The sequence below is a fragment of the Salmo salar genome, chromosome 02 (genome assembly GCF_965601325.2).
Source record: "Salmo salar chromosome 02, fSalSal1, whole genome shotgun sequence".
In the NCBI taxonomy this organism is placed as follows: domain Eukaryota; kingdom Metazoa; phylum Chordata; class Actinopteri; order Salmoniformes; family Salmonidae; genus Salmo; species Salmo salar.
Genome location: NC_138292.1, coordinates 24,443,468 through 24,470,965, shown reverse-complemented (window position 1 = coordinate 24,470,965; position 27,498 = coordinate 24,443,468). Strand labels below are relative to the sequence as shown.

Here is a 27,498-nt window from a genome sequence, read left to right as displayed (position 1 = left end):
ATGTGAATATTATAGAAAATAGGACAGAATGTAGGAGAGAGATGTTTGTCATTGGACACAATGACTGGTTTCAAAATAGGAAACACAAAATCTTTGGCTGTGTTCTCTTTCTACAGGTTCTAAAAGCAGTTTTAGACGGAAAAAAACACAGTGCTAAATAAAAGGGGTGTATTCCACTTGTGGCATGTAACACTGCTCAACATTATAGATACAAGAATACATGTAACACTGATCAACATTATAGATACAAGAATACATGTAACACTGATCAACATTATAGATACAAGAATACATGTAACACTGATCAACATTATAGATACAAGAATACATGTAACACTGATCAACACTATAGATACAAGAATACATGTAACACTGATCAACACTATAGATACAAGAATACATGTAACACTGATCAACATTATAGATACAAGAATACATGTAACACTGATCAACACTATAGATACAAGAATACATGTAACACTGATCAACATTATAGATACAAGAATACATGTAACACTGATCAACACTATAGATACAAGAATACATGTAACACTGATCAACACTACAGATACAAGAATACATGTAACACTGATCAACACTACATTATCTCTGGATAAGAGCGTCTGCTAAATGACTTAAATGTTATCAAATGGAATAGAGACCTTCTGATTCAGAACATTCTGTGCTTATCTGAAACAATGTGCTAAGTCTGTAACTCCCGTCTCTGGTTTGTGCCATCTAACAGCACTCAAGCTCTTCCTCCTGCCTGCCCCTAAATCAGAGGAGAGATTTCCTCCCGTATTCCCTGGCTGAAGCATCCATCGACAGCTAGCGGTTTCCCCCTGCTGCCCTGAGAAAGGAACTGCTTGTCAATTAGGACCCTTCAGTGACAATTCACGGGTGAACTCATCTGCAATAAGGCAGTTCTGGACTTCAAACTATGACAGATCCAGCCATTACAGTACTAACCATAACAGAGACACACACTCACTCAACATATCTTCACACTAACGCCTTTATCTGTGAGGCAGGATACATTCTCTGCTGCTGCCCTGTGTGTGTGTGTACTCTGTTTTATTCCCCCCCACCACCACCACAACCCCTGATCATATTTGTCCATCTTCCTGCCAAACCAATGGAACATTCTAAATATGTCTGCTGCACAATCCATCTCAATTTTCTAAATCTATTAACTTTCTTTGTGCGGCCTGCCTCCCCTAACGCCCGATCTTTAAAACCCGTGGTTGTTCAACACTTATGATAACGGCAACAGGGGAATTAGAAGATCCAGCCCATTTATCTCCCGTCCCCTCCTCTGCACAGACATGACGCGGCTAAATGAAAAATGGACACGGTTTAAAACGTATTGATTCCAGCTTTAAACAAAGGTACACTCAATATTATTTAGTTCTAAATACATCTTTGTTATCTGTGCCCGAGTGGTAGTTACAGCTACGTCCTCGTAATCACGGACATAAAAATAATAGAGCAATTCTCCTTGAATTGACCCAGACAAGCTTGTTTGGGACCCTTGTCCAAGTGATGCATATTCAGGCTGTAAATGAATGTGTGAGTAAGGTTCACAGCTGATGACTGGCTGGCTTACTATAGGATACTATTAGGGACAAAAGTGTTTGTGGTCCTCAATGACATGAGGAGTGGATTTAACACAAGTTCAAAAGATGCAAGTGATTTCAAGAATGCACAGCAGCAAATAACTTAGTGCCTTTGAACGGGGTATGGTAGTAGGTGCCAGGCGCACCGGTTTGTGTCAACAACTGCAACGCTGCTGGGATTTTCCCGCTCAACAGTTTCCTGTGTGTATCAATAATGGTCCACCACCCAAAGGACATCAAGCCTACTTGACACAATAGTGGGAAGCATTGGAGTCAACATGGGCCAGCATCCCTGTGGAACGCTTTCGACACCTTGTAGAGTCCATGCCCCGAAGATTTGAGGCTGTTCTGAGGGCAACTCAATATTAGGAAGGTGTTCCTAATGTTTGGTATACTCAGTGTATATCAGCAGAAAGGAAGAGGCGAAGCGAAAGGGTTCACTCTCACCAAAACCTGTCCAAAATAATCCCAATGCATTTCTATGGGCTTAAGCTACCTTCCCGTGGGCTACCTTCCCGCCTTTGGGAAACTACTCCGGGCCGAGACGTGAGCATCTTGTCATCATATACAGATCTTTCACTTAAACCTATGGTTGTCTAGCAATGACCAACAACCAATTTGACAGAGCTGAGGCAAATGTTATACAATCACAGGTGTGGAAAGCTCTTAAGAGACTTACCCAGAAAGACTTGCAGTTGTAATATTGACTCAGGGGTGTGTACTGACTCAGGGGTGTGAATACTTATGTAAATGAGATATTCCTGTATTTAATTTTCAATACATTTGCAAAAAGTTCTAAAATCATATTTCACTTTGTCACTATGGGGTATTGTCTGTACATGGGTGATATATATATATATATTTTTTTTTAAATCAATGTTAAATTCAGGCCTTAACACAAAATGTGGAATAAGTCAAGGGGTATGAATACTTCCTGAAGGCACTGTACGTGCTATATTAATTCCTAGCATCTATTAGGCCTACATTGTACAGAAATGGTAAGCTTCAAAACAAAACACATCCACCTAATAAAATAATATATCAATATACAATTTTTTGAAATAATTTATTGCATTGTGCAAGGTTTGGTTAAACAGCCTTAACATTGTTGTTCATATTTATTAGTCAATGTAATGACTTAGTAGATATCAAGTCATTGACACATTCTTATAACAACAGTTGCCTAATCATTTAGAATAAATACAATGTAATTAATCAGTTAACACTATTTATCACACAGCAAGACAACACTACTATTTATCACGCACACCAAGACAACACTATCAGTTAAAGTAGGTTATAGATTCAGTACATAGGCTGTATAAAGAGTATTTGTTTCTTGTATGTACTGCAGAGACCCAATCTGCTCACCTTCATAAGAAAAAACTTGTTATCATACATTCAGTAAAATAGTGACAAGATTTTAGATATAGTACAAAACAGAGATAATTCACTCTAAATAGTAATTGACATGATAGTCTACCTTACATTTAAGTCACTTTATTGCGCTATAATCACATCTTGACGTTTTGATGAATCATCTACACCTAAAGCCATGGCAAGTGGGAAAGTATATGCATTTGTATTTTGTAGTGAACTATCCCTTAAACGTCCAGAAAACAAATCTGAAACTGCATGCAAACTAAAAACTCTGCCCAGCATCTAGCTGTATCTAGTGGAGTGTCAATGTCTGGAGCGATTGGACCTTTGAATTGATGCTTCCTACATCATCTTGTTTGTCCGCTGTAATAGTCAGCCAAATACCCCACCACCACCTCAGTGTTCTGGTGAAATATGGCTCATCCCCCAGGTAAGGGCTATACATTGGGAGTAGTGAAAAGGGTGAGTTACCCCCATAAAGCATAATGCAATGAGTTTGAGAAAGGCGCGACACAGCCAGGCAAATCATTATCAATCAGCGACACTGAGCCAGGTGAACAGAGAGGTGGTGGGTGCGAGCGAAGGTCCGGAGGCAGCGGGGGCAGGAGTACGGTCTCTCCCCAGTGTGGGTCCTCATGTGAGTTTTAAGGTGGCCGACCAAGCGGAAGCTCTTGTCACACTCCTGGCAGGGAAAGGGACGTGAACCATTGTGGATCCTCATGTGTTTCCCCAGATCCCCTGAAGAGGTATAGCAGCCGTGGCAGACAGAACATTCATACGGCTTCTCTCCAGTGTGAGTGCGTATGTGTTTTGTGAGATCTCCAGACTGAGCAAAGCTCTTGCTGCACTCCGAACAGACGTATGGTCTCTCACCTGTGTGAGTGCGTTGGTGGTTCTTCAGATGTTCCAGTCGAATGAACTGCTTGCTGCACACTGTGCAGTGGTAAGGCCTCTCGCCGGTGTGTGAGCGCATGTGTGTCTTCAACGCCCCAATGTCTATCACCTTCAGGCCGCACTCCCCACACTGGTGGCCTTTCTCATTGTTGTGGATCTTTAGGTGAAGCCTCAGGTTTCTCTTGATAGAGAAGTCTTTACCACACTCTGTGCAGTGAAAGGGTTTCTCCCCTGTGTGAGAGCGTAGGTGAATGGTCAGACTAGACTTGTATCCAAACTGCCGGTCACAGTGGGAGCAGGAGTACTGCTTTTTGCCAGAATGAGTGGTCATGTGACTCCTGAGACCCTTCATACGGGCAAAATCCTTCCCGCATTCCTGGCATTTGAATGCCTTGACTCCAGAGTGTATCAGCAGGTGTTTGCGTAAACTGCCGCTCTCCGCAAATCTTTTGCCACACTCCTTACAGGCATAAGGCTTCTCTCCGGTGTGAATTCGCATGTGAATGTTCAGGCTCTGAGGACTACAGAGGATCTTGCCACACTCTGAGCAATGGAAGCCGACATCCAGACAAACCACAGGCTTAATGTCCTGAGGTTCAGTGCCCTCTGGTTCGTGACACTGGTGAGGTCCCAGTCCCCAACAATTCTTGAAGCTCTTCCCACAATCGGCACAACTGAGGTGTCCATTGGTGCTGACAACAGCCATTTTGTGTGAAAGCTCACAGTGGTTTTGCAGACTGCCCAGGTACCTGAATCTGCGGGCACACTGTGGGCAGGTGTAGAGTTTCACCGAAACCCTGTGGGGACGGGCAGGTTTCCGGGGAGTGGCTGAAGGGTGGATCTGGCGGGTGTGGATACTAAGCAGCCGTGGGGTTTGGAACATGAGGCTACAGTGGAGGCAGCTGTGTGCTGGGACCGTCTCTGTTCCACTGCTCTTTGAAAAACTGTTTCTCAACATGGCCAGATACTCCTTCTGGTGGTTCCACTTGATGTGCTTCTCCAGGAAGGAATGGTCGGTGAAGGAGATGGTGCAGTATGTGCAAGGAAAGAACTGAGGAGAAGAGACTGAGGGAGAGGGAGAGTGGTAGAAGCAGGGGTAGAAAAAGACAAAGAGAGAATACTAGATGGTTATAATAAGAAGAGTATTTTTGACCTGACTCTTTTTATTGTTATTATTGCTATTGACTGATGTACTGCATAGTTGAGGGCGCTAGCACATAAGCCTTTCACTGCACCTTTTATACCTGCTGTAAACTGTGTATGTGACGAATAAAATGTGATTTGATTTACAGAAGAGGGACATGAAAACCAAAATAAGAAACAATATAATTCCAAAAGTAAACGAGAGTAGTCTTATAGTTTCATGATGAATCTTAAATTCAAAGTCGATATCAAATAGCCATTTAGCCTAGTCAGTCAATATCAAATATTCATGCAAATTTTAAGATTACACAGATTTTAAAGATGGGTGTGCATGCATACCTCTGTTGCTGTCTGTATCCCTCCTGTCTTCGGTGTCCTCATCTGTGTTTTCTTCACCCACATTCTCCTCCTTCATGAAACACACTTGAGTTTCTCTCTTAACCACCACCTTATGTATTTCAGAATCAGAATCATACTCTGCTTTCATCTCTACTGTTCCTTGGCTAATGTAAACGGAATCTGTTTCAGTCTTGGTTATGACGGATCCAGAATCCTTGTGGAGTGCTCTAGAATCCAAGCAATGACTCTGCACTTCAAAGTCTGCTGGTTCCTCTTTAACTTGGATGGAGTTGGAAGTGACCCCTTTCGTGTTGGGAGAGGGAGCTTGGCTAATGTCTGATTCTTCTCTTTTGCAGTTAACATCATCTGACTGTGTTTCACACTCTGTTTTGATGGGGTCTCGATGGTGTTTAGACCTCTTGATTTTGTGTTGCTTTTTCACAGGTTTGTTCTTCATCTTGTTGACTAGTGTGTCTCTGCTAAGGTCAACACCTTCCCATTACTTTACATTCTGTGGAGAAAAGACCATGTTTGATTGAACATCACCCTTACAGAGAGCTACCAGGGATCATAATAACCCATCCAACATGTAAAAAGTAAGAAACCCCAATTCTGCATTAACTATGCTGAAGTCTGGTTTAGTAATCTCAATAGCCTACTACTTCATAGCCCTTCATTACACCGCATTATCATCATTACCACGGTCAAATGGACATCCTGCTAGCATGCAGAGTAACTTTTGGTTACAACCTAACTAGCTATATTTTTACGCCGTCGTTGGTAACCTTTATACGCTTGCATAGTTGTAGCAAGATAGCTAAACGTGTCTGTTAGCTAACGTTACCTTGCTACTTTGTAAGATTGTCACCCACCAAATGTAGCTATCTTGATTATGAAGACAACCACGAGAGGAAAATGTTGTGTTTCTCGTATAAATGCTCACGGATAAAAAAAAAAAAGCAGCCCAGCATAGTTTTGAAAATAGCTTTGCTAGCTACCTTATTTCTGATTGTTGTCATCTGAAACAGAGGCGGAAGAGGAAGCGAGACATCCCACTCCCTAATTATTCTGGTTCATCTACGGTCAATGAACTAAGCAGACCAGACCAAACTACTAATGCATTGGAGAGCCACCACGTTAAGAAGACCGGAACTGACCATTTTATTTCAATGATCAACGGCCTGAGTGGGACATCTTTATTTATCCACCATCTTTAACCGGAAAGACGCTGCATTTCCTGGATTGTTAACGTCATGAAACCTGTCCAATCAGGCAAAGGTCCCTGGGTCATGTGCGACTGATTCGACTGATTAATTCTAGCCACATTCATTCTCGACAAAAAGTATCTGCCATAGAGAACGATGGAGGCCTCTAGTGGCCAACAGGCCGAATTAGCATGGCCAGCACAATTGAGCGATTCCACCATTTTAATGTAGCCAACTGGGTGGGACTTACAACTTCATTGGCTGATCACTCCTGGAGACCCTGTTGCAGTCATGTCCAACCAGGCCATCAGGAGGGATCAGCCAATTGTGAAGAAGAAAATTGACCACCTCATAATGGAGATTACCGCAATGTCGCTGCCCATGCTGTCACAGACACTATAATCACAGATAGAACACTGAGCCAGATATTTTACTGGATGTAAACGTGAAGCATCCGGTTGGCGTTTCTACTCACTACAAAATATGGTGAAGAGATGAAGCCCAGTGGCCAGAAGTAGGAGAAGATGAAGCGAGATGGATTTTGTCCAACATTCTGCAAATGTTCTAATCAATGAAGCATTTTATCTCCATACAGTTTTCTGTTTCCAAAACTAGAATCCGTAACAGTATATATCCGTAACAAGGCATTTTGTAGACTTGACCCTTTGCCAAAGTTTTGCAAAAATTGTGTTGTTTAGAAGGAGTGCAAGGGCAAATTGAGTTATTACACATGCACATTTCACAGAGTTGGTGTTCCCTAATGGAAATAGGAAAATAAATGCTAGAACGTGCCAATAGGATCTCACTAGCTCGTGCTTAGCTCTGCCCACCTCCTTGCTTGTTCTGCCCACTATGATGAATTTGCTCCCATTGGAAACAACAGGCTCTGGTCTATCTTGGGTTAGTTATAAAAAAATATTTGCTGTAATAGCACATATACAAAGATGAGTCTTCTATCTATCTCTATGTTATCAGCACAGAAAGGGAAAAGTTACAAGTACACTACATGACCAAAAGTATGTGGACATCTGCTCGTCGAACATCTCATTCCAAAATCATGGGCATTAATATGGAGTTGGTTCCCCTTTTGCTGCTATAACAGCAACATTTAGTGGAATGCCTTCCCACTCACTAGATGTTGGAACATTGCTGCAGGGACTTGCTTCCATTCAGCCACAAGAGCATTAGTGAGGTCGGGCACTGATGTTGGGCGATTAGGCCTGGCTCGCAGTTGGCGTTCCAATTAATCCCAAAGGTCTTCAATGGGGTTGAGGTCAGGGCTCTGTGCAGGCCAGTCAAGTTCTTCCACACCGATCTCGACAAATCATTTCTGTTTGAACCTCGCTTTGTGCACGGGGGCATTGTCATGCTAAAAAAGGAAAGGGCCTTCCCCAAACTGTTGCCATGAAGTTGGAAGCCCACAATCGTCTAGAATGTCATTGTATGCTGTAGCGTTAAACTTTCCCTTCACTGGAACTAGAGGGCCTAGCACAAACCATGAAAAACAGCCCTAGACTATTACTCCTCCTCCACCAAACTTTAAAGTTGGCACTATGCATTCGGGCAGGTAGCGTTCTCTTGGCATCCACCAAAACCAGATTCGTTGATCGGACTGCCAGCGTGATTCATCACTCCAGTGAACGCATATCCACTGCTTCAGAGTCCAATGGCGGCGAGCATTACACCACTCCAGCCGACGCTTGGCATTGACATGGTGATCTTAGGCTTGTGTGCGGCTGTTAGGCCATGGAAACCCATTTCATGAAGCTCCCGACAAACAGTTATTGTGCTGAGGTTGCGTCTAGCGGCAGTTTGTAACTCGGTAATGAGTGTTGCAACCGAGGATAGGTGATTTTTACACACTACGTGCTTCAGCACTCAGCAGTCCCGTTCTGTGAGCTTCTGTGGCCTACCACTTTGTGGCTGAGAAGTTGTTGCTCCTAGACGTTTCCACTTCACAATAACAGTACTTAGTTGACCGGGGCAACTCTAGCAGGGCAGAAATTTGACGAACTGACTTGTTGGAAAGGTGACATCCTATGATGGTGCCACTCTGAAAGTCACTAAGCTCTTCAGTATGGGCCATTGTACTACCAATGTTTGTCTATGGAGATTGCATGGCTGTGTCCTCGATATTTATACACCTGTCAGCAACGGGTGTGGCTGAAATAGTCAAATCCACTCATTTGAAGGGGTGTCCACATACTTTTGGTATCAGATTTGTAGCAGTTGCGCCCTTCTCATTTTATAGCTTTATCAAAGCAGTACTTTCTGTAATAGTGTTGTCGAAGATGAAATGTGTCCATTGAATTAGCAAGATGACGGTTATTGTAACCAATATCTAAACTACAGCGGAGGCTGGTGGGAGGAGCTATTGGAGGACGGGCTCATTGTAATGGCTGGAATGGAGAAAATAGCATAGGAACAATAATCTAATTGGTAGAGACCATCACTATCAAGATGTGGGAATCACAATGTAGCCTTCATGCTTGGCCCAATCATCTTCAATAGAATGAATGTGTATGATTATTAGCAACTGAGACATGGTGCAATATCAAAACCAGTGCAGGCCATTGATGGCATATGGATTGACACAAATCAGTTATGACAGGCTGTTTAAGTGATTACTGTATAATTGATTTTAAAGTCATGTCTAATGTGCAATTACCAAACGTGTCCTCTTTCACATACTTTATTCACAGCAATCATTGTTACTTTTGTCATCCCCAGGCAGTAAGTCGGGCATATACAACCATCTGTGCATCACTCTTCCCTTGTTAACGAACTACAAAAATGTTATAACTGCCTTAATGTTGCTGGACTCCAGGAAGAGTAGCTAATGGGGATCCATAATAACTAGAAAATACAACACAAAATCAAGAATTGGCATGCTGTACTCAACAATTCAAATAAGTCTTTGGGTGCAGGGTCCAAAAGGCATATAAACTACCAAAGGAAAACAGGCATTCAGCAAAATAGTTTAAGTTTTAATGTTCTTTAGTAGCAACAGCAGAGGTCAAACAAACTGACATCTTTCGATGACACTGATAGCTTTAGTCAATGCTGACTGCAGTGCATGAGAAGGGTTGAGGTCTCCAGAGGAAGAATGAAAGGTTGTGGACATGTGCACATGCTTACAAACAGGAGCTACACGCTGCTTTTAATACATTACTGGCATCATGGGACCTTTTACTCCCTCTCAGTAGTTCAGGGAGTTTCCACCATCCAGTCTCCATCACTGTTGGAAACAAACCAATTCAAAACACAGTTGGGCCGAGAAAAAAAAATAAAATACTATTTACATAAATATACAATCTATTACACATAGACGCAATAAAAAAAAAAACAGCACAATTAAAAAAAAAATTAAATTAAGGTTACCTTGAATATAAAGTCCATTCTTCTCATAGTTTGGTTGGCAAACTGGTCAATGACCCTCTCATACCAGTGAGGATTCTTCTGCAATGATTTAAGAATTCTCCTTTCTATGGATAGGATTGCCAGGTTCTTGAGTCGCTCTTGTCCCATGGTGTTCTTTGTGTAGCTTTTCAGCCTCTTCAGACGAGAGAATCTGCTCTCCACACCTGCTGATGTTGCCCCTATAGTTGCAACTAGGCACATGAGCCGGTACACCTCAGGCATCACTTCATTCAATCCACACCCCTTGAAATGCAAGATTCTGTCACACAGTTTTCGACTGTTCCCTTGAAGCTCCTCGCCACAGTAGAACACTTGCAGCTCATTTTTCAGTTTTTCCATGTTGAAAAAACGGCCATAGCTCTGGGACAGGCTTTCCATTGCATTTGTAGGGAATTCACTCCGGAATGACTCAAATTTCTCATCATCTAACAACTCCATGTATCTCCTGCTGTCCAGGCTTTGGAACCTCTGTGCTATTTGTGTGTTGATATTGTCATGGATTGAATCGTACAGTGATTTGTACGTCTGCATTACATCCTGAGTGCCCTGCCTCCGCTTCCTTCTGTGCATAAACTCTGGATCATCTGTCATGTTCGAAGCCTTCTGATATATAGCACTAAATTCTTCTTCAGATTTGTGCTCCTCTATCTTGAGTAAAATATTCTCAATCCTCCTCTTACAAAATTCTACATCCATGGCATTCTGTTGCACACTGTCAAAAACCACATCTGTGCAAGCAAATATATATTCAAAAGTGAGAAGTAAAAAAATAAAATGAAAATCTTCCAGCTGTGTCTTGAACCCATTTGCATCGAAAATCGTGTCATCATCCATGTTAGGATGCTCTGTGATACTTGTGAATGTGTCCAACAGATGCTCAAAGTTTTTTGCCACCGTGTTAACGACTCTGGACGTGAAATTCCAATGTGTTGGTGCGTTTTTTGGCAAACTTGCACAAGCGGCCTTTTCTAGCAGCATTCTATTAGTGGACTTACAAAAAAAAGTTGCGAAGCCACCCAGTGTGGCAAAGAAAACCTTGGTCTTGGGCATAGACTTCACGCTCTGGCTTAATACGGAGTTGAGGGGATGTGCATAGCAATGCACAAAGGTGGCGCTCGGAGCTACAGCTCTTACTTTTGCTTGCAGATCATTTAAATCAGAAGCCATTACAGCAGCGCCATCATATGTTTGAGCGACTAGTTTCTCCACAAAGTTAAACTCTGACATCTCCGAATTCACTAGATCAAAAACAGACTGTGCATCTCGCCCAGCTGACACATCAAAGTAGCCCAAGAAACGCTCCTGGACACACCCCCGATCATCCACATACCTGACAATGACAGACAACTGCGAATGGTCTGTAGTTTCATCCATTTGCCATGAGAAAAATGGAGCAGCGTCAACCTCGCTTTTAATCTCACTTCTAATTGATGATGCGATAGCAGTTATCAAGTCGTTCTGAATTGTTCTTGACATTCCAGTGAACACAGTTGAAGATTCCATATGCTGAGCAAGTAAAGCATCATACCGCGCGATTACCTCTGCCAATTCCCTGTAGTTGCCTTTGTTTGCGGAACTTTCCGTCTCATCGTGCCCCCTAAAAGCCAACTCTTGCATGCCTAAGTATGCAATGCTGTCAATGAGACGTTTAAGAACATCCCTGTTTCTTCGGACCTTCTCATTGTGTTGCGCAGCTTGAATACGCAGGCCTTCATTAAGTGAGTGATTGGCACGATGACTCGGCTGTCCCAAAAGCTTGAGTTTTGCGTAGGAGTTGAGATGCTCCCGGCTTTCGTCATGCCGTTTAGCTGAACGGTCAATGTTCTTCAGGTCACTGAACCCCCCTTTAGCCCAAGGCTCAAACGTTCCAAAGAGCAGACAAGGCCAGCAATACAAGCGGCATGATGAAAGACTCCCTGTTAGCCATTGATACTTTTTATACCAGTTGGTATTGAACGCCCTCCTCACTTTGTCATCCTTCCTTATGTACTTGATTTCAGGCAGAGGTCGACCCTCGGTTTTAATTTGCACCCTTTCTGTGGACTCCAAAGAATGAAACGGGGTCTTCAACAAAAAATCCACAATGTTGTCAGAATTCGCGACCTGGCAGGTGTGGATAAGTAGCTGCTGTGGTGTGTGGAACATGCAACTGCAGTGGGGGCAGCTGTGTGAGGGGGCGTACACTTTAGTTTCTATCTTAACCACTCTGATTTCAGAATCATGCTCAGTCTTAATTTCCGCCGTTCCTTGGCTAATGTAAACAGAATCTGTTTCAGTCTTGGTTTTGATGGTTAAAGAATCCTGGTGGAGTGCTCTAGAATCCAAGTGACAATTTGATCTGATTCCGTTTTGTTCCTCACTTGTTTCATGCACTTCAAAGTCTGTTTCCTCCTCTTTGATTTGGATGATGTTGAAAGTAAACCCATTACTGCTGAGAGAGTGTGCTTGGCCAATGTCTGAATCTTCTCTACTGGAGTCAACATCATCTGACTGTGTTTCACAATCTGTTTTGATGTGGTCACGATGACTTCTAGTCATCTTGGTTTTATTGCGTTTTCCCAGGTTTGATCTTAATCTTGTCGATTGGTTATTGTCTACACCTTCCTCTTCATTTGCATTCTGTGGGAAAAAAAAGAGTTGATTTGAATAAACGTCACCCTTGCAGAGACACCAGGTCAGGAATCATCATGACAATCATCTTATCCAACACCACAAAGTAAAACAAACAAGCTGGTACATACTAAGGAGAGCATTTGGTTACAACATGCATTTTTACATAGCTAATCGATGGGCGAGCTAGCTAGCTAAGTTGCATAGCTAGCAAGACAGTAGCCCAATATTGGACAAAAGCAGCCTAACGTTACTACTTAGTCCAAGGACCTTACATGTTGTTTAAAGGGCGAATTGGCTCTCGAATCCAAAACAGCTAAATACTCATAAACGTGAATCGATTCTTAATTGCAGTACGGTTCTAGAAACATAAATCCCTCTACTTTCATCTCACATCAAAATAATTTCACAAATGCAAAATATACACTTACTGTAAGCTAATTAGCACAGGTAGTCGACTGTCTTTCGTAAAAAAGCGCTGTAACATGGAAATATGGCCGTGTGGGGAACCCTAACCCTATAAAAAGGTGTGTATCAATTTAATCTTTGGTTTATTGAAAATTATTTCTCGGCAATATGAAAGATAAGGTCCTTATGCTTCCAAAACCGTACCGCAAGTGATGCGTGTCAAATGTTCAGGCCGAGCGTCACTGCTCTTAACAAAAACTACCCACTACAGAAGACACCTTAGTCCAATTACTCTTTTTATGTGTAATGCAGAGCCATATACAATGCATTCAGAAAATAATCACACTCCTTTACCTATTCCACATTCTGTTTTGTTACAGACTACATTTTTATTGGTTCAATTGAGATTGTGTCAATGATCTACACACAATACCCCATAATGTCAAAGTGGAATTTGTTTTGTAGTTTTTTTTAATTAAAGCTGAAATGTCTTGAGTCAATAAATATTCAACCCCTTTGTTATTGCAAGCCTAAATAAGTTCAGGAGTAAAAATGTGCTTAACAAGTCACATAAGTGGCATGGACTCATTCCGTGTTCAATAATAGTAGTTAACATGATTTTTGAATAACTACTCCATCTCTGTACCCTGTAAGGTCCCTCCATCGAGTAATGAATATCAAGCACAGATTAAACCACAACAACCAGCAAGGTTTTCCAATGCCTCGCAAAGAAGGGTACCAATTGGTAGATGTGTAAAAATTAAAAAAAAGCAGATGCTGAACATCCCTTTGAACATGGTGAAGTTATTAATTAGGCTTTGGAAACTGTATCAATACACCCAGTCGATACAAAGATACAGGCGTCCTTCCTAACTCAGTTGCGGAGAGGAAGAAAGCTGCTCAGGGATTTCACCATGAGGCCAATGGTGATTTTAAAACAACTACTGAGTTTAATGGATGGATCAACAACATTGTAGTTACTCCACAATACTAACCTAAATGACAGAGTGAACAGAATGAAGCCTGTACAGATAAAAAAAATATTCCAAAACATGCACCCTGTTCGCAAGTAATACTTAAGTAATACTGCAAAAAATATGACAAAGAAATATACTTTTTGTCCTGAATAGAAAGCGTTATAAACTCAGCAAAAAAAGACATCCCTTTTTCAGGACCCTGTCTTTCAAAGATAATTCGTAAAAATCCAAATAACTTCACAGATCTTCATTGTAAAGGGTTCAAACACTGCTTCCAATGCTTGTTCAATGAACCATAAACAATTAATGAACGTGGACCTGTGGAACGGTCGTTAAGACACTAACAGCTTACATACGGTAGGTAATTAAGGTCACAGTTATGAAAACTTAGGACACTAAAGAGGCCTTTCTACTGACTCTGAAAAACACCAAAAGAAAGATGCCCAGGGTCCCTGCTCATCTGCGTGAACGTGCCTTAGGCATGCTGCAAGGAGGCATGAGGACTGCAGATGTGCCCAGGGCAATAAATTGCAATGTCCGTACTGTGAGAAGCCTAAGTCAGCGCAACAGGGAGACAGGACGGACAGCTGATCGTCCTTGCAGTGGCAGACCATGTGAAACAACACCTGCACAGGATTAGTACATATGAACATCACATTACAAACATTTCTAAAAACACATTTTCACTATGTCATTCTAAGGTATTGTGTGTAGATGGGTGAGGGAAAAAATATATTTAATCCATTTTGAAATCAGGCTGTAACAAAATAAATGTGGAATAAGTCAAGGGGTATGAATACTTTCTGAAGGCACTCTCTGTGTGTGTGTTATATACACACACACACACACACACACACACACACACACACACACACACACACACACACACACACACACACACACACACACACACACACACACACACACAGCTCAGGTGTAATGGAATGGAACTGAACTGAGTCATGGTCAAGGGCTAGCAAGATACAGTTAAAGTCAAGTTTACAAACACTTAGGTTGGAGTCATTAAAACTCGTTTTTCAACCACTCCACAAATTTCTTGTTAACAAACTATAGTTTTGGCAAGTCGGTTAGGACATCATTGTGCATGACAAGTAATTTTTCCAACAATTGTTTACAGACAGATTATTTCACTTAATCACAATTCCAGTGGGTCAGAAGTTTACATACACTGAGTTGACTGTGCCTCTAAACAGATTAGAAATTTCTAGCAAACTATGTCATGGCTTTAGAAGCTCCTGAAAGATTAATTGACATCATTTGAGTCAATTGGAGGTGTACCTGTGGATGTATTTCAAGGCCTACCTTCAAACTCATTGCCTCTTTGCTTGATATCATGGGGAAATCAAAGGAAATCAGCCAAGGCCTCAGAAAAAAAAATTGTAGACCACAAGTCTGGCTCATCCTACGCAAGTATAAACACCATGGGACCACACAGTCGTCATACCGCTCAGGAAGGAGACGCGTTCTGTCTCCTAGAGATGAACCTACTTTGGTGCGAAAAGTGCAAATCAATCCCAGAACAACAAAGGACCTTGAGCGTTATTTGTAACTTATTTTGTACATAATGTTTCTGCAACCGTATCTTACGGCAAAAAAAGAGCTTCTGGATATCAGGACAGCAATCACTCACCTTGGATTAGACAAAGCTTTTTTCTACAACAAGGACGACGCACAAGACATTTTCCAAACACCCCACAGGCCCGACATCCCCGTTATTTGCAAGAGGAAGCGACGCAGGTACAGAGGACAAAGAGCCGGATGCCTGGTCAGGACCCGGAGAAGGCAAGTGGGAAAGCTGCCGTTACTGTCAATACTACTCGCCAACGTGCAATCATTGGACAATAAATTAGACAAGGTACGATCACGAATATCCTACCAACGGGACATCAAAAACTGTAATATCCTATGTTTCACGGAATCGTGGCTGAATGACGACATGGATATTCAGCTAGCGGGATATACGCTGCACCGGCAAGATAGAACAGCACACTCCGGTAAGACGAGGGGGGGCGGCCTGTGCATATTTGTAAACAACAGCTGGTGCACGAAATCAAAGGAAGTCTCTAGATTTTGCTCACCTGAAGTAGAGTATCTTATGATAAATTGCACACCACACTATTTGACAAGAGAGTTTTCAGCTATACTTTTCGTGGCTGTTTATTTACCACCACAGACGGATGCTGGCACTAAGACCGCACTCAATGAGCTGTATCAGGAAATAAGCAAACAGGAAACTGCTCACCCAGAGGCGAGGCTCCTAGTGGCCGGTGACTTTAATGCAGGGAAACTTAAATCAGTTCTACCAAATTTCTATCAACATGTTAAATGTGCAACCAGAGGGAAAACAATTCTAGATCACCTTTACTCCACACACAGAGATGCGTGCAAAGCTCTCCCTCACCCTCCATTTGGTAAATCCGACCACAACTCTATCCTCCTGATTCCTGCTTACAAGCAAAAATTAAAGCAGGAAGCACCAGTGACTCGGTCTATAAAAAAAGTGGTCAGATGAAGCAGATGCTATCACAGACCGGAACATGTTCTGGGATTCTTCCGATGGCATTGAGGAGTACACCACATCAGTCACTGACTTTATCAATAAGGGCATCGAGGAAGTCGTCCCCACAGTGACTGTACATACATACCCCAACCAGAAGCCATGGATAACAGGCAACATTCGCACTGAGCTAAAGGGTAGAGCTGCCGCTTTCAAGGTGCGGGACTCTAACCCGGAAGCTTACAAGAAATCCGGCTATGCCCTGTGACGAATCATCAAACAGGCAAAGCACCAATACAGGGCTAAGATTGAATCATACTACACCGGCTCCGACGCTCGTCTTATGTGGCAGGGCTTGCAAACTATTACATACTACAAAAGGGAAGCTCAGCCGCGAGCTGCCCAGTGACACGAGCCTACCAGACGAGCTAAATCACTTTTATGCTCGCTTCGAGGCAAGCAACACTGAGGCATGCATGAGAGCATCAGCTGTTCCGGATGACTGTGTGACCACGCTCTCCGTAGCCGACGTGAGTAAGACCTTTAAACAGGTCAACATACACAAGGCTGCGGGGCCAGAAGGATTACCAGGACGCGTGCTCTGGGCATGTGCTGACCAACTGGCAGGTGTCTTCACTGACATTTTCAACATGTCCCTGATTGAGTCTGTAATACCAACATGTTTCAAGCAGTCCACCATAGTCCATGTGCCCAAGAACACAAAGGCAACCTGCCTAAATGACTACAGACCCGTAGCATTCACATCCGTAGCCATGAAGTGCTTTGAAAGGTTGGTAATGGCTCACATCAACACCATTATCCCAGAAACCTTAGACCCACTCCAATTTGCATACCGCCCAAACAGATCCACAGATGATTGCACTCCACACTGCCCTTTCCCACCTGGACGAAAGGAAAACTTACGTGAGAATGCTATTCATTGACTACAGCTCAGCGTTCAACACCATAGTAACCTCAAAGCTCATCACTAAGCTAAGGATCCTGGGACTAAACACCTCCCTCTGCAACTGGATCCTGGACTTCCTGACAGGCCGCCCCCAGGTGGTGAGGGTAGGTAGCAACACATCTGCCACGCTGATCCTCAACATTGGAGCCCCCCAGGGGTGCGTGCTCAGTCCCCTCCTGTACTCCCTGTTCACCCACGACTGAGTGGCCATGCATGACACCAACACCATCATTAAGTTTGCAGATGACACAACAGTGGTAGGCCTGATCACCGACAATGACGAGACTGACCTCCTCCCTATAGGCTGAGACCTGGCCAGGTGATGCCAGAATAACAACCTATCCAGCAACGTAACCAAGACTAAGGAGATGATTGTGGACTACAAGAACAGGAAGACCGAGCACACCCCCATTCTCATCGACAGGGCTGTAGTGGAGCAGGTTGAGAGCTTCAAGTTCCTTGGTGTCCACATCAACAACAAAGTAGAATGGTCCAAACACACCAAGACAGTCGTGAAGGGGGCACGACAAAGCCTATTCCCCCTCAGGAAACTAAAAAGATTTGTCATGGGTCCCGAGATCCTCAAAAGGTTCTACAGCTGCAACATCGAGAGCATCCTGACTGGTTGCATCACTGCCTGGTACGGCAATTGCTCGGCCTCTGACCGCAAGGCACTACAGAGGGTAGTGCGTACGGCCCAGTACATCACTGGGGCTAAGCTGCCTGCCATCCAGGACCTCTACACCGGCGGTGTCAGAGGAAGGCCCTAAAAATGGTGAAAGACCCCAGCCACCCCAGTCATAGACAGAGTGTGCTCTCTACTCCCACACGGCAAGCGGTACCGGAGTACCAAGTCTAGAACAAAAATAATTCAAGTTTATACCCCCAAGCCATAAGACCCCCGAACAGGTAACCAAATGGCTACCCGGACTATTTGCATTGTGTGCCCCCCCCCAACCCCTCTTTTATGCTGCTGCTACTCTCTGTTTATCATATATGCATAGTCACTTTAACTATACATTCATGTACATACTACCTCAATTGGGCCGACCAACCAGTGCTCCCACACATTGGCTAACCGGGCTGTCTATCTGCATTGTGTCCCGCCACCCGCCAACCCCTCTTTTACGCTACCGCCACTCTCTGTTCATCATATATGGATAGTCACTTTAACCCTATGTACATACTACCTCAATCAGCCTGACTAACCGTTGTCTGTATGTAGCCTCGCTACTTTTATAGCCTCACTACTGTATATAGCCTGTCTTTTTACTGTTGTTTTATTTCTTCACCTACCTATTGTTCACCTAATACCTTTTTTGCACTATTGGTTAGAGCCTTTAAGTAAGCATTTCACTGTAATGTCTACACCTGTTGTATTCGGTGCACATGACAAATAAACTTGATTTGAAGATGCTGGAGGAAACAGGTACAAAAGTATCTATATCCACAGTAAAACTGAAAGGCCGCTCAGCAAGGAAGGAGCCACTGCTCCACAACTGCCAAAAAAAGCTAGGCTACGGTTTGCAACTGCACATGGGGACAAAGATCGAACTTTTTGGAGAAATGTCCTCTGGTCTGATGAAACAAAAATAGAACTGTTTGGCAATAATGACCATCGTTATGCTTGGAGGAAAAAGGGTGAGGCTTGCAAGCCGAAGAACACCATCCCAACCGTGAAGCACGGGGGTGACAGCATCATGTTGTGGGAGTGCTTTGCTGCAGGAGGGACTGGTGCACTTCACAAAAGAGATGGCATCATGTGGATGGAAAATTAAGTGGATATATTGAAGCAACATCTCAAGACATCAGTCAGGAAGTTAAAGCTTGGTTGCAAATGGGTCTTCCAAATGAACAATGACCCCAAGCATACTTCCAAAGTTGTGGCAAAATCGCTTAAGGACAACAAAGTCAAGGTATTGGAGTGGCCATCACAAAGCCCTGACCTCAATCCCATAGAAAATTTGTGGGCAGAATTGAAAAAGCATGTGCAAGCAAGGAGGCCAACAAACCTTACTCAGTTACACCAGCTCTGTCAGGAGGAATGGGCCAAAATTCACCCAACTTATTGTGGGAAGCTTGTGGAAGGCTACCCAAAATGTTTAACCCAAGTTAAACAATGTAAAGGCAATGCTACCAAATACTGAGTGTATATAAACTTCTGACCCACTGGGAATGTGAAGAAAGAAATGAAAGCTGAAATAAAAATCACTCTACTATTATTCTGACATTTCACATTCTTAAAATAGTGGTGATCATAACTGACCTATGACAGGGAATTTTTACTAGGATTACATGTCAGTAATTGTGAAAAACTGAGTTTAAATGTATTTGACTAAGGTTTATGTAAACTTCTGACTTCAACTGTAGATACTACAGAGTAAACAAAATACTAGGCTGGTGGAAACACAATTCTGCCTTAGTAAACAGACTTAGGGTTTTGTCTTCGACATACCTTAATTGAACAACATTATCGTCACAGTACAAGTCATAATACCCATAAAACCTAGCAGTCAAACAATGAAATAGTTCCAATTGTTTTTCCACCATACATTTTTCCCGATTGGGGATTTTAGAAACTTCAAATATGGGCTTTGTTTCATGTAGGTTTACCCTGGCGTGACGTTTTGATAACCATGTGACTTTTACTAATATATTCACCTATATTTACGCCCTCCAAAATGAAATGTGTAGTCTTGCATATCTACTTTGATGCTAATTAGCAATTGTTGGATCTGAGAGTAAATAGAGCTGAATATATTGATTAAAGTAACCTTGTCCAAAATATATTTACATGGTTATCAAAACGTCATGCCAGGGTAAGCTTCCACGAAACGCAGCCCTTATTTTAAGTATTTCTACAATACCCTATGGGAAAGATGTATGGTGGAAAAACGATTTGAACCATTTCCCAGTTTGACCGCTAGGTTCTATTGGTGTTAGGACACCTTCACTGTGGGTCTCTACAACAACGGTCACCTGGACATACAACTATCAAAAACAGTAGCACCGAGTTTCTGTACAGTCTCAAATCATAGGTTTAACATGCAGATGAGAGCATTTGAAAACATCATACATTTTTACGTTATCATTGGGAGGTTAGTTAAGTTAGCGAGGTTGCATATCTTTCTGGGTCAGAAATGGACTCTCTTCGCCTGGCTAACGTTAGCTAACGTTAGCTAGCAAGATTAGCTAGATAGTAGATAATGTAAGCTACTTTACTGCTTTTGACGACTAGATATCACCCACCAAATACTGATTGTAAAGATATTAACCATTAGAGGAACAAGTTTATGTTTCTCGTACAAATACTCACGAATAGAAAATAAAGTTTCGCTACTCCGGAAGAATTATGCGTTTCCTTACAGAGGAAGAGGCGAAGCGAGAGGCTTTACTCTCGTTAGAATCTGTCCGCGAGATAAATGTTTTGTTGTTGTATGGAGGTCTATGAGAGTGTCGAATTACGTGAGGCTTTTTTTGATAAAATATAAGTTTCGTAATGTTTAGGTTGTTATAAATGTACGGATATAAGTGGATGCACGTGGCATTGCGGCAGCTAGGATAAAAACGACTTAGTCCTGCCTGTTGTGCCCAAGTTTATCTGCCCTCTCATTGGCTAGAATGGTCCAGCCTGTCTTCCATCATTGAGGGAGGACATGTATTTCCATTGCTAGAGCGGTCACTTGACTATCTTGTCAACATAATAGACAAACATTGCTTTTCTGCAGTTAAAACGTCACGGTACCTGACCAATCAAACAATGGCCCCTCGAATATATGAAAAAATTAGAGGCTGTTGATTGGTGTGTATTCTTAAATAAATATACATTTTCGCCAAAAGTATCAGTTTTGTATCAGCAATTTTTTGTAGCTATGCCAGTTCTGGACTCTAATCTTATTTATCAAGGACGAATTGTGGTCATTGTAATAGCAAGAAGATAGTTATGTATGGCTAAAGCATCTGTTGTAAAGAAGATAGAGCATACCCTTTAATTTACTGTCCTGATTCTCCATAGGCAGACAGGTTGACTCTCACACTAACAATGTTGCCCTAGGTCTGGGATTTCAGAAACAAATAAACTAAATTGTTGAATCAATCCTCTTCAAAAGCTTTCATATTGTAATATGAAATGTACGGCTTATTGTAATATCAAAACCAGCCAGTGCAGGCCAATAATGGTTTACCAATAGAATACTGGGAGACTGAAATGTATGTGATATGAGGCTCTTATTTCAGCTCAAAGAAAACATACAAAAAAACACCAGAACCACACAACAGGCATGCCATCTTTCACAGAATATAGCAGCCTTTATTGACATTACCATTTATTGTTATTAACACAACAAAGTCAGGAACAAAACCATCTTCTGTACATCACTGCTCTTTATTAAATAACTACAACAAGAGTAAAAGAGTTGACTGTATATAAATAATCAAATCATTCAGCAACATCTAGGCAGGTGACCAGAGAGGTGGTGGGCGCGAGCAAAAGTACGATGGCAGCGGGGGCAGGAGTACGGTCTCTCCCCAGTGTGGGTCCTCATGTGAGTTTTAAGGTGACCGACCATGCGGAAGCTTTTGTCACACTCCTGGCATTGATATGGCCGTGAGTTATTGTGGATCCTCATGTGTTTGCCCAGATCCCCTGAAGAGGTATAGCAGCCGTGGCAGACAGAACATTCATACGGCTTCTCTCCAGTGTGGGTGCGTATGTGTTTTGTGAGATCTCCAGACTGAGTGAAGCTTTTGCTGCACTCAGTACAGGTGTATGGTTTCTCACCTGTGTGAGTGCGCTGGTGGTTCTTCAGGTGTGCGTGTCGGAAAAATGTCTTGTCACACACTGTGCAATGGAAAGGCCTCTCCCCAGTGTGTGTGCGCTGGTGGGTTTTCAATGCAGCAATGTTTATGAACTTCAGCCCACAAACCCCACAATGGTAGTTCCTTTCATTGTTGTGGATCTTCAGATGCGTCTTCAGATAACCTTTGTCCGCAAAGTCTTTACCACACACAGTACATTTGAAAGGTCTCTCCCCTGAGTGTGTGCGCAGGTGAAGCTTCAAAGAATAACTGTATGCAAACCGCCTGTCACATTTGGGACAGGATAAAGGCTTCTCGCCAGAGTGAACGGTCATGTGAACTCGGAGGTGCCACATCCGGGCAAAATCCTTTCCGCAGTCTTGGCATTTGAATGGCTTGACCCCTGAGTGTATCATCATGTGTTTGCAATGACTGCTGGCTTCTGAGAAGCTCTTGCCACACTCCTTACAGACGTAAGGCTTTTCGCCGGTGTGTGTGCGCATGTGAATGCGCAGATTCTGAGGACTAGAGCAGCTTTTGCCACACTCTGAGCATGGCATGCCGATGTTCAGACAGACAGGGCCATCCTCAGGCATAGTGTCCTCAGGCTTGTGACACTGGTGAGGTCCCAGTCCCCAGGAATTCTTGAAGCTCTTTCCACAGTCAGCGCAACTGAGGTATCCATCGATGAAAGTAACAGCCATTTTGTGCCAAACCTTGCAGTGAGTATGCAGTCTGCCTATGTACTGGAAGCTCCGGGCACAATAGGGGCAGGGGTGGAGTTTCCTTAGAGAGGGAGAGGGGTGGGCCTGACGGATGTGGACGTGTAGCTGTCGTGGGGTATGGAACATGCAGCTACAGTGGGGACAGCTGTGTGTGGCGGCATACACGGTTTTACTTGTTGAGACTTGGCTTTTGAACAAAGCCAGGTACTGCTTCTGGTGTTTGGTCTTGATATGGTTCTCCAGGAAGTAACAGTCAGTGAAGGAGATGGTGCAGTGTGGACAAGGAAAGAACTGAGAAGTAGAGACTGAGGGAGAGGGACAGAGCAGTGGAAAGAAGGTAGAAAGAGAAAGATGACGGAACAGAACATAGTTATGATTTCCTTCATTTCCTCATTCAACAAAAAAATGCTTGAGTAAATATCTCTGCTAAATATTAATTTCAAAGTTTGGTAAATTAATGTTCAAATGATGTTCAAGTAATCCCATCATCCATTTCAAATGCAGTGTTGAGGGTGGACTGGATGTATGAACTATGCCCTACCTTCATCTGTCTCGTCTGGGTTTTCCTCCTTCACCAAACACACTTTAGTGTCTCGCAGAAGAGTCTTAACCACCACCTTATGGATTAGAAAAATGAAGAAACAACAGTATGTATTAACCAAAAGTAAATACTATTTTCTAGTTACTAACTGTCACATGTTGGGAAAGACCACTAACTCTTCTTACATTAGACAATCTTGTTAGCATCACCACAGGACTCCATGATATCTCGCTACACCGGGTCATAGTACTGGATGTATTTTGATGTTTGATGTGGTTCTTCTGGATGGAAGGAACAGAACGGTTTGGTTCCTCTCCCATTCCCTGCTGTTCAAAGTCTGTTGGTTCCTCTTTGATTTGGATGGAGCTGATATATACCCCTTTAGTAATGTAGGGTGATTGGCTAATGTCTGGTTCTTCTCTATTGCAGTCAACATCATCTAACTGTGTTCCACACTCTGTTTTGATGGGGTCTCGATGGTGTTTAGTCCTCTTGGTTTTGTTGTGTTGCTTTTTCCCAGGTTTGCTCTTCATCTTGTTGACTGGAGTGCTTCTTCATTTGAATTCTGTGGGGAAAAGAGCAGGTTTTATTTAGCATCATCCCTTAGAGAGCTATACCAAGCAGTGATCATATTAATAAACCATGCAACACACTATAAGTCACAGGAAGGCCAAAAAGATGATCAAGGACAACAACCACCCGAGCCACTGCCTGTTCAACCCGCTATCATCCAAAAGGCGAGGTCAGTACAGGTGTATCAAAGCTGGGACAGAGACTGAAAAACAGCTTCTATCTCAAGGCCATCAGACTGTTAAACAGCCATCACTAGCACAGAGAGGCTGCTGCCTATATACACAGACTTGAAATCATTGGCCACTTTAATAAATGTAACACTAGTCACTTTAATAATGCCACTTTAACAATGTTTACATATCTTGCATTACTCATCTCATATCTATTGCATCTTAGCCTATGCCGCTCTGACATTGCTCATCCATATTTGTATACATTCTTATTCCATTCCTTTAGTTAGATGTGTGGGTACTAGGCTTTTGTTTTGTAATTGTTAGATATTACTTGTTAGATATTGCTGCACTGTCGGAACTAGAAGCACAAGCATTTCGCTACACTCGCAATAACATCTGCTAACCATGTGTATGTGACCAATCCAATTTGATTTGACCAATCATCGGGTAATTGAAGAAACCACAACTCTGTATGAACAATAAATGTAACTGCATACGTTTCCAACAGTCAACCTACCAGTAATAATTGGCCTATAGACGGGTTGGTTGTTTAGCAACAAAACCGACGCGAACACAACTAGGGCAAAACAGACGGGGTTGTCTTAAATTTTTGATAACATGTAAACTATATTTCGTCTCCAATGTCTATTGAATACATAAATACATTTGCAAAATGAGAACTTGTCTCTCAAATACATCGTTACAGTTGTTGGTTAGCTAGTTAGAGGAATTTAGCCATTATAGTATAGATGACGTGGCAACAGTTAAAACACCTCAAAAAACGACACGGCAGCTTCTAGTCATTGTTGATGTTAGCTAGTTGGACATCCAGAATCACAACACATGGAGTTCTGCCCCATTGAAGCATCGTTTTCGTGACGTTGTCAGCTAACCCTTCAATATGACATTAGCATTCATGTTGCTCCCAACCCGCTCAGACATAAGCATAGCTCGTTATAGGATTATATTACCTAACGTTACTTACTGTTGCAGCCAACTAGCTAGCTACTGTTTTGAGCTGCTAGTAGCCTAGTCTTTGTAAACGAGAACAACACAGCAAAGGCCAATTACTTTGTATCTTGTAAATTCTCAATGATAGCTCAATGATAGAATGGCACACAGCTTCGCATTCCTTTGTTGACGCCATAAAACGCTGCACTTTCTGGTCTATGTCCGCAACGTTCCACCACTGATAGAACAAGGTCGTCACTAGTTACCACAGCCACAAAGTCATAAACCCCGCCTTTTTAAAATATCATACCTCATTTAGCAGGCACTCATATACCGTAGTGAATGCATACATTTTTGTACCGTTCCCCCGTGCGAATCGAATGCACAACCCTGACGTTACAAGCGCCATGCTCTACCAACTGAGCCACACGGAACCTATTTCTACAATTTCTCAAAAATGTGGGTTTAAACCTTAATCACACTGCTAACCTTATGTCGAAACCAATTTAGATGTTGTGGCTTTGGTAACTTGTGGAAACCATAGAAAAAGGGAACAGATGTTTTACCGGATGTATAAATCTGAAGCATCCGGTTGGAATTCCCACTTCACACCAAATATGATGAGAAGAAGCCCAGTGGTCTAGCCTGGCCACTGAAGTATAATAAGAATGAGCCTGATGACTTGCACTAAATTCTTCCGCTGCTCTGTCGTTCGCTACATACTTTAGTCTGAGACTCCCATAATTGAAGTCGTTTGTTGTGAAGAGGGGCACGAGTATCAAAGCCAACAACATATTTTCAAACCACCGCTTTACCCAGGGAGAAAGACTGCCCCCTTCTCATTGAAGCATAGACAGCGTTAAAATCACTAGACAGTGATAGCGCTGACGTCATCCACCTATTCCTATGGAAAACTCCCAATTGCGATTTTGAAACGCGCTGCGCCATATTGCCACAGAATAATCAGCAAGATATTTCACAGGATGTATTAGTGTGAAGCATCCGGTTAGCGGTTCCACTCACTACCAAAAATGGTGATGAGAGAAAGCCCAGTGGCCGGCAGTGGGAGAAGATGGAGTGAGATGGATTTTGGCCTACATTATGCTAATGTTCTCATTGACGAAACGTTTGACCTCAATACAGTTTTCTGTTCCCAAAACTAGAATCTGTTACGAACAGAGTGGACTAATTTTAGTAGATTTGACCCTTTACCAAAGTAAAAAAAAAAGAAGTTGTTTAGAAGGAGTGAAAGGGCGAATTGGCTTGCTGGAGTGTTTACGGACATGTTCAATCTCTCCCTATCACAGTCTGCTGTCTCCACTTGCTTCAATATGATCACCATTGTTCCTGCACCCAAGAAAGCAAAGGTAACTGAACTAAATGACTATCACCCGTAGAACTCACTTATGTCATCATGAAGTGCTTTGAGAGACAAGTTAAGGATCATATCACCTCTACCTTACCTGACACCCTAGACCCACTTCAATTTGCTTACCGCCCTAATAGATCCACAGAGGATGCAATTGCCATCGCACTGCATACTGCCCTATCCCTTTTGGACAAGATGAATACCTACGGCAGAATGCTGTTCATTGTCTATATCCCTGCCTTCAACACAATGATACCGTCCAAGCTCATCATTAAGCTCGGGGCCCTGGGTCTGAACCAGGCCCTGTGCAACTGGGTCTGGGACTTCCTGACAGGCCGCCCCCAGGTGGTGAAGGTAGGAAACAACACCTCTACTTCGCTGATCACCAGCACAGGGGTCCCACAAGGGTGCGTGCTCAGCCCCCTCCTGTACTCCCTGTTCACCTATGACTGCGTGGCTACGCACGCCTCCAACTCAATCATCAAGTTTGCATACGACACAAACGTAGTAGGCCTGATTACCAACAATGACGAGACACTCTACAGGGAGGAGGTGAAGGTCCTGGTGGAGGGGTTCCAACTGATCGTATACTTCTGGAAACAGCAGAGGGAGCACACCCCTATCCACATCTACTGGACTGCAGTGGAGAAGGTGGAAAGCTTCAAGTTCCTCGGCGTACACATCACTGACAATCTGAAATGGTCCACCCATGCAGACAGTGTGATGAAGAAGGTGCAACAGCGCCTCTTCAAAGTCAGGAGGCTGAATAAATTTGGCTTGGCCCCTAAGACCCTTAGAAATTTTTACAGATGTACAATTGAGAGCATCCTGTCAGGCTGTATCAGCGCCTGGTACGGCAACTGCACCGCCCAAATCCGCAGGGCTATCCAGA

General features: G+C 42.9%; 2 protein-coding genes across 9 annotated transcripts; both read right to left on the bottom strand.

Moving 5' to 3' along the window:
• Window positions 1–2,663: 2,663 nt before the first annotated feature.
• Window positions 2,664–21,083, bottom strand: LOC106578847 (uncharacterized). 3 transcript variants are annotated; one of them, XM_014158058.3, is made up of 5 exons: window positions 20,794–21,083; window positions 9,959–12,616; window positions 6,217–9,815; window positions 5,373–5,883; window positions 2,664–4,955 (listed from the first exon to the last, which is right to left on the bottom strand). In XM_014158058.3, the coding sequence occupies exons 4-5, from the start codon at window positions 5,827–5,829 to the stop codon at window positions 3,532–3,534; spliced, it is 1,881 nt and encodes a 626-aa protein (XP_014013533.2). In that variant the 5' UTR covers window positions 5,830–5,883; window positions 6,217–9,815; window positions 9,959–12,616; window positions 20,794–21,083; the 3' UTR covers window positions 2,664–3,531. The 3 variants fall into 3 exon arrangements, with proteins under 3 accessions (XP_014013533.2, XP_014013573.2, XP_014013570.2); XM_014158098.3 differs by lacking the exons at window positions 9,959–12,616; window positions 20,794–21,083 and having other exon boundaries at window positions 6,371–8,186; XM_014158095.3 differs by lacking the exons at window positions 9,959–12,616; window positions 20,794–21,083 and having other exon boundaries at window positions 6,245–8,155.
• A 759-nt stretch (window positions 21,084–21,842) lies between these two features.
• On the bottom strand, window positions 21,843–26,059 carry LOC106578889 (uncharacterized). 6 transcript variants are annotated; one of them, XM_045712930.2, is made up of 4 exons: window positions 25,804–26,059; window positions 23,726–24,105; window positions 23,541–23,616; window positions 21,843–23,304 (listed from the first exon to the last, which is right to left on the bottom strand). In XM_045712930.2, exons 2-4 carry the CDS (start codon window positions 24,071–24,073, stop codon window positions 21,920–21,922), a joined length of 1,809 nt encoding a protein of 602 aa, XP_045568886.1. In that variant the 5' UTR covers window positions 24,074–24,105; window positions 25,804–26,059; the 3' UTR covers window positions 21,843–21,919. The 6 variants fall into 6 exon arrangements, with proteins under 6 accessions (XP_045568886.1, XP_045568887.1, XP_045568888.1 ...); XM_045712931.2 differs by lacking the exon at window positions 25,804–26,059 and adding an exon at window positions 25,727–25,799; XM_045712932.2 differs by lacking the exon at window positions 25,804–26,059 and adding an exon at window positions 25,548–25,700.
• Between the last annotated feature and the right edge of the window lie 1,439 nt (window positions 26,060–27,498).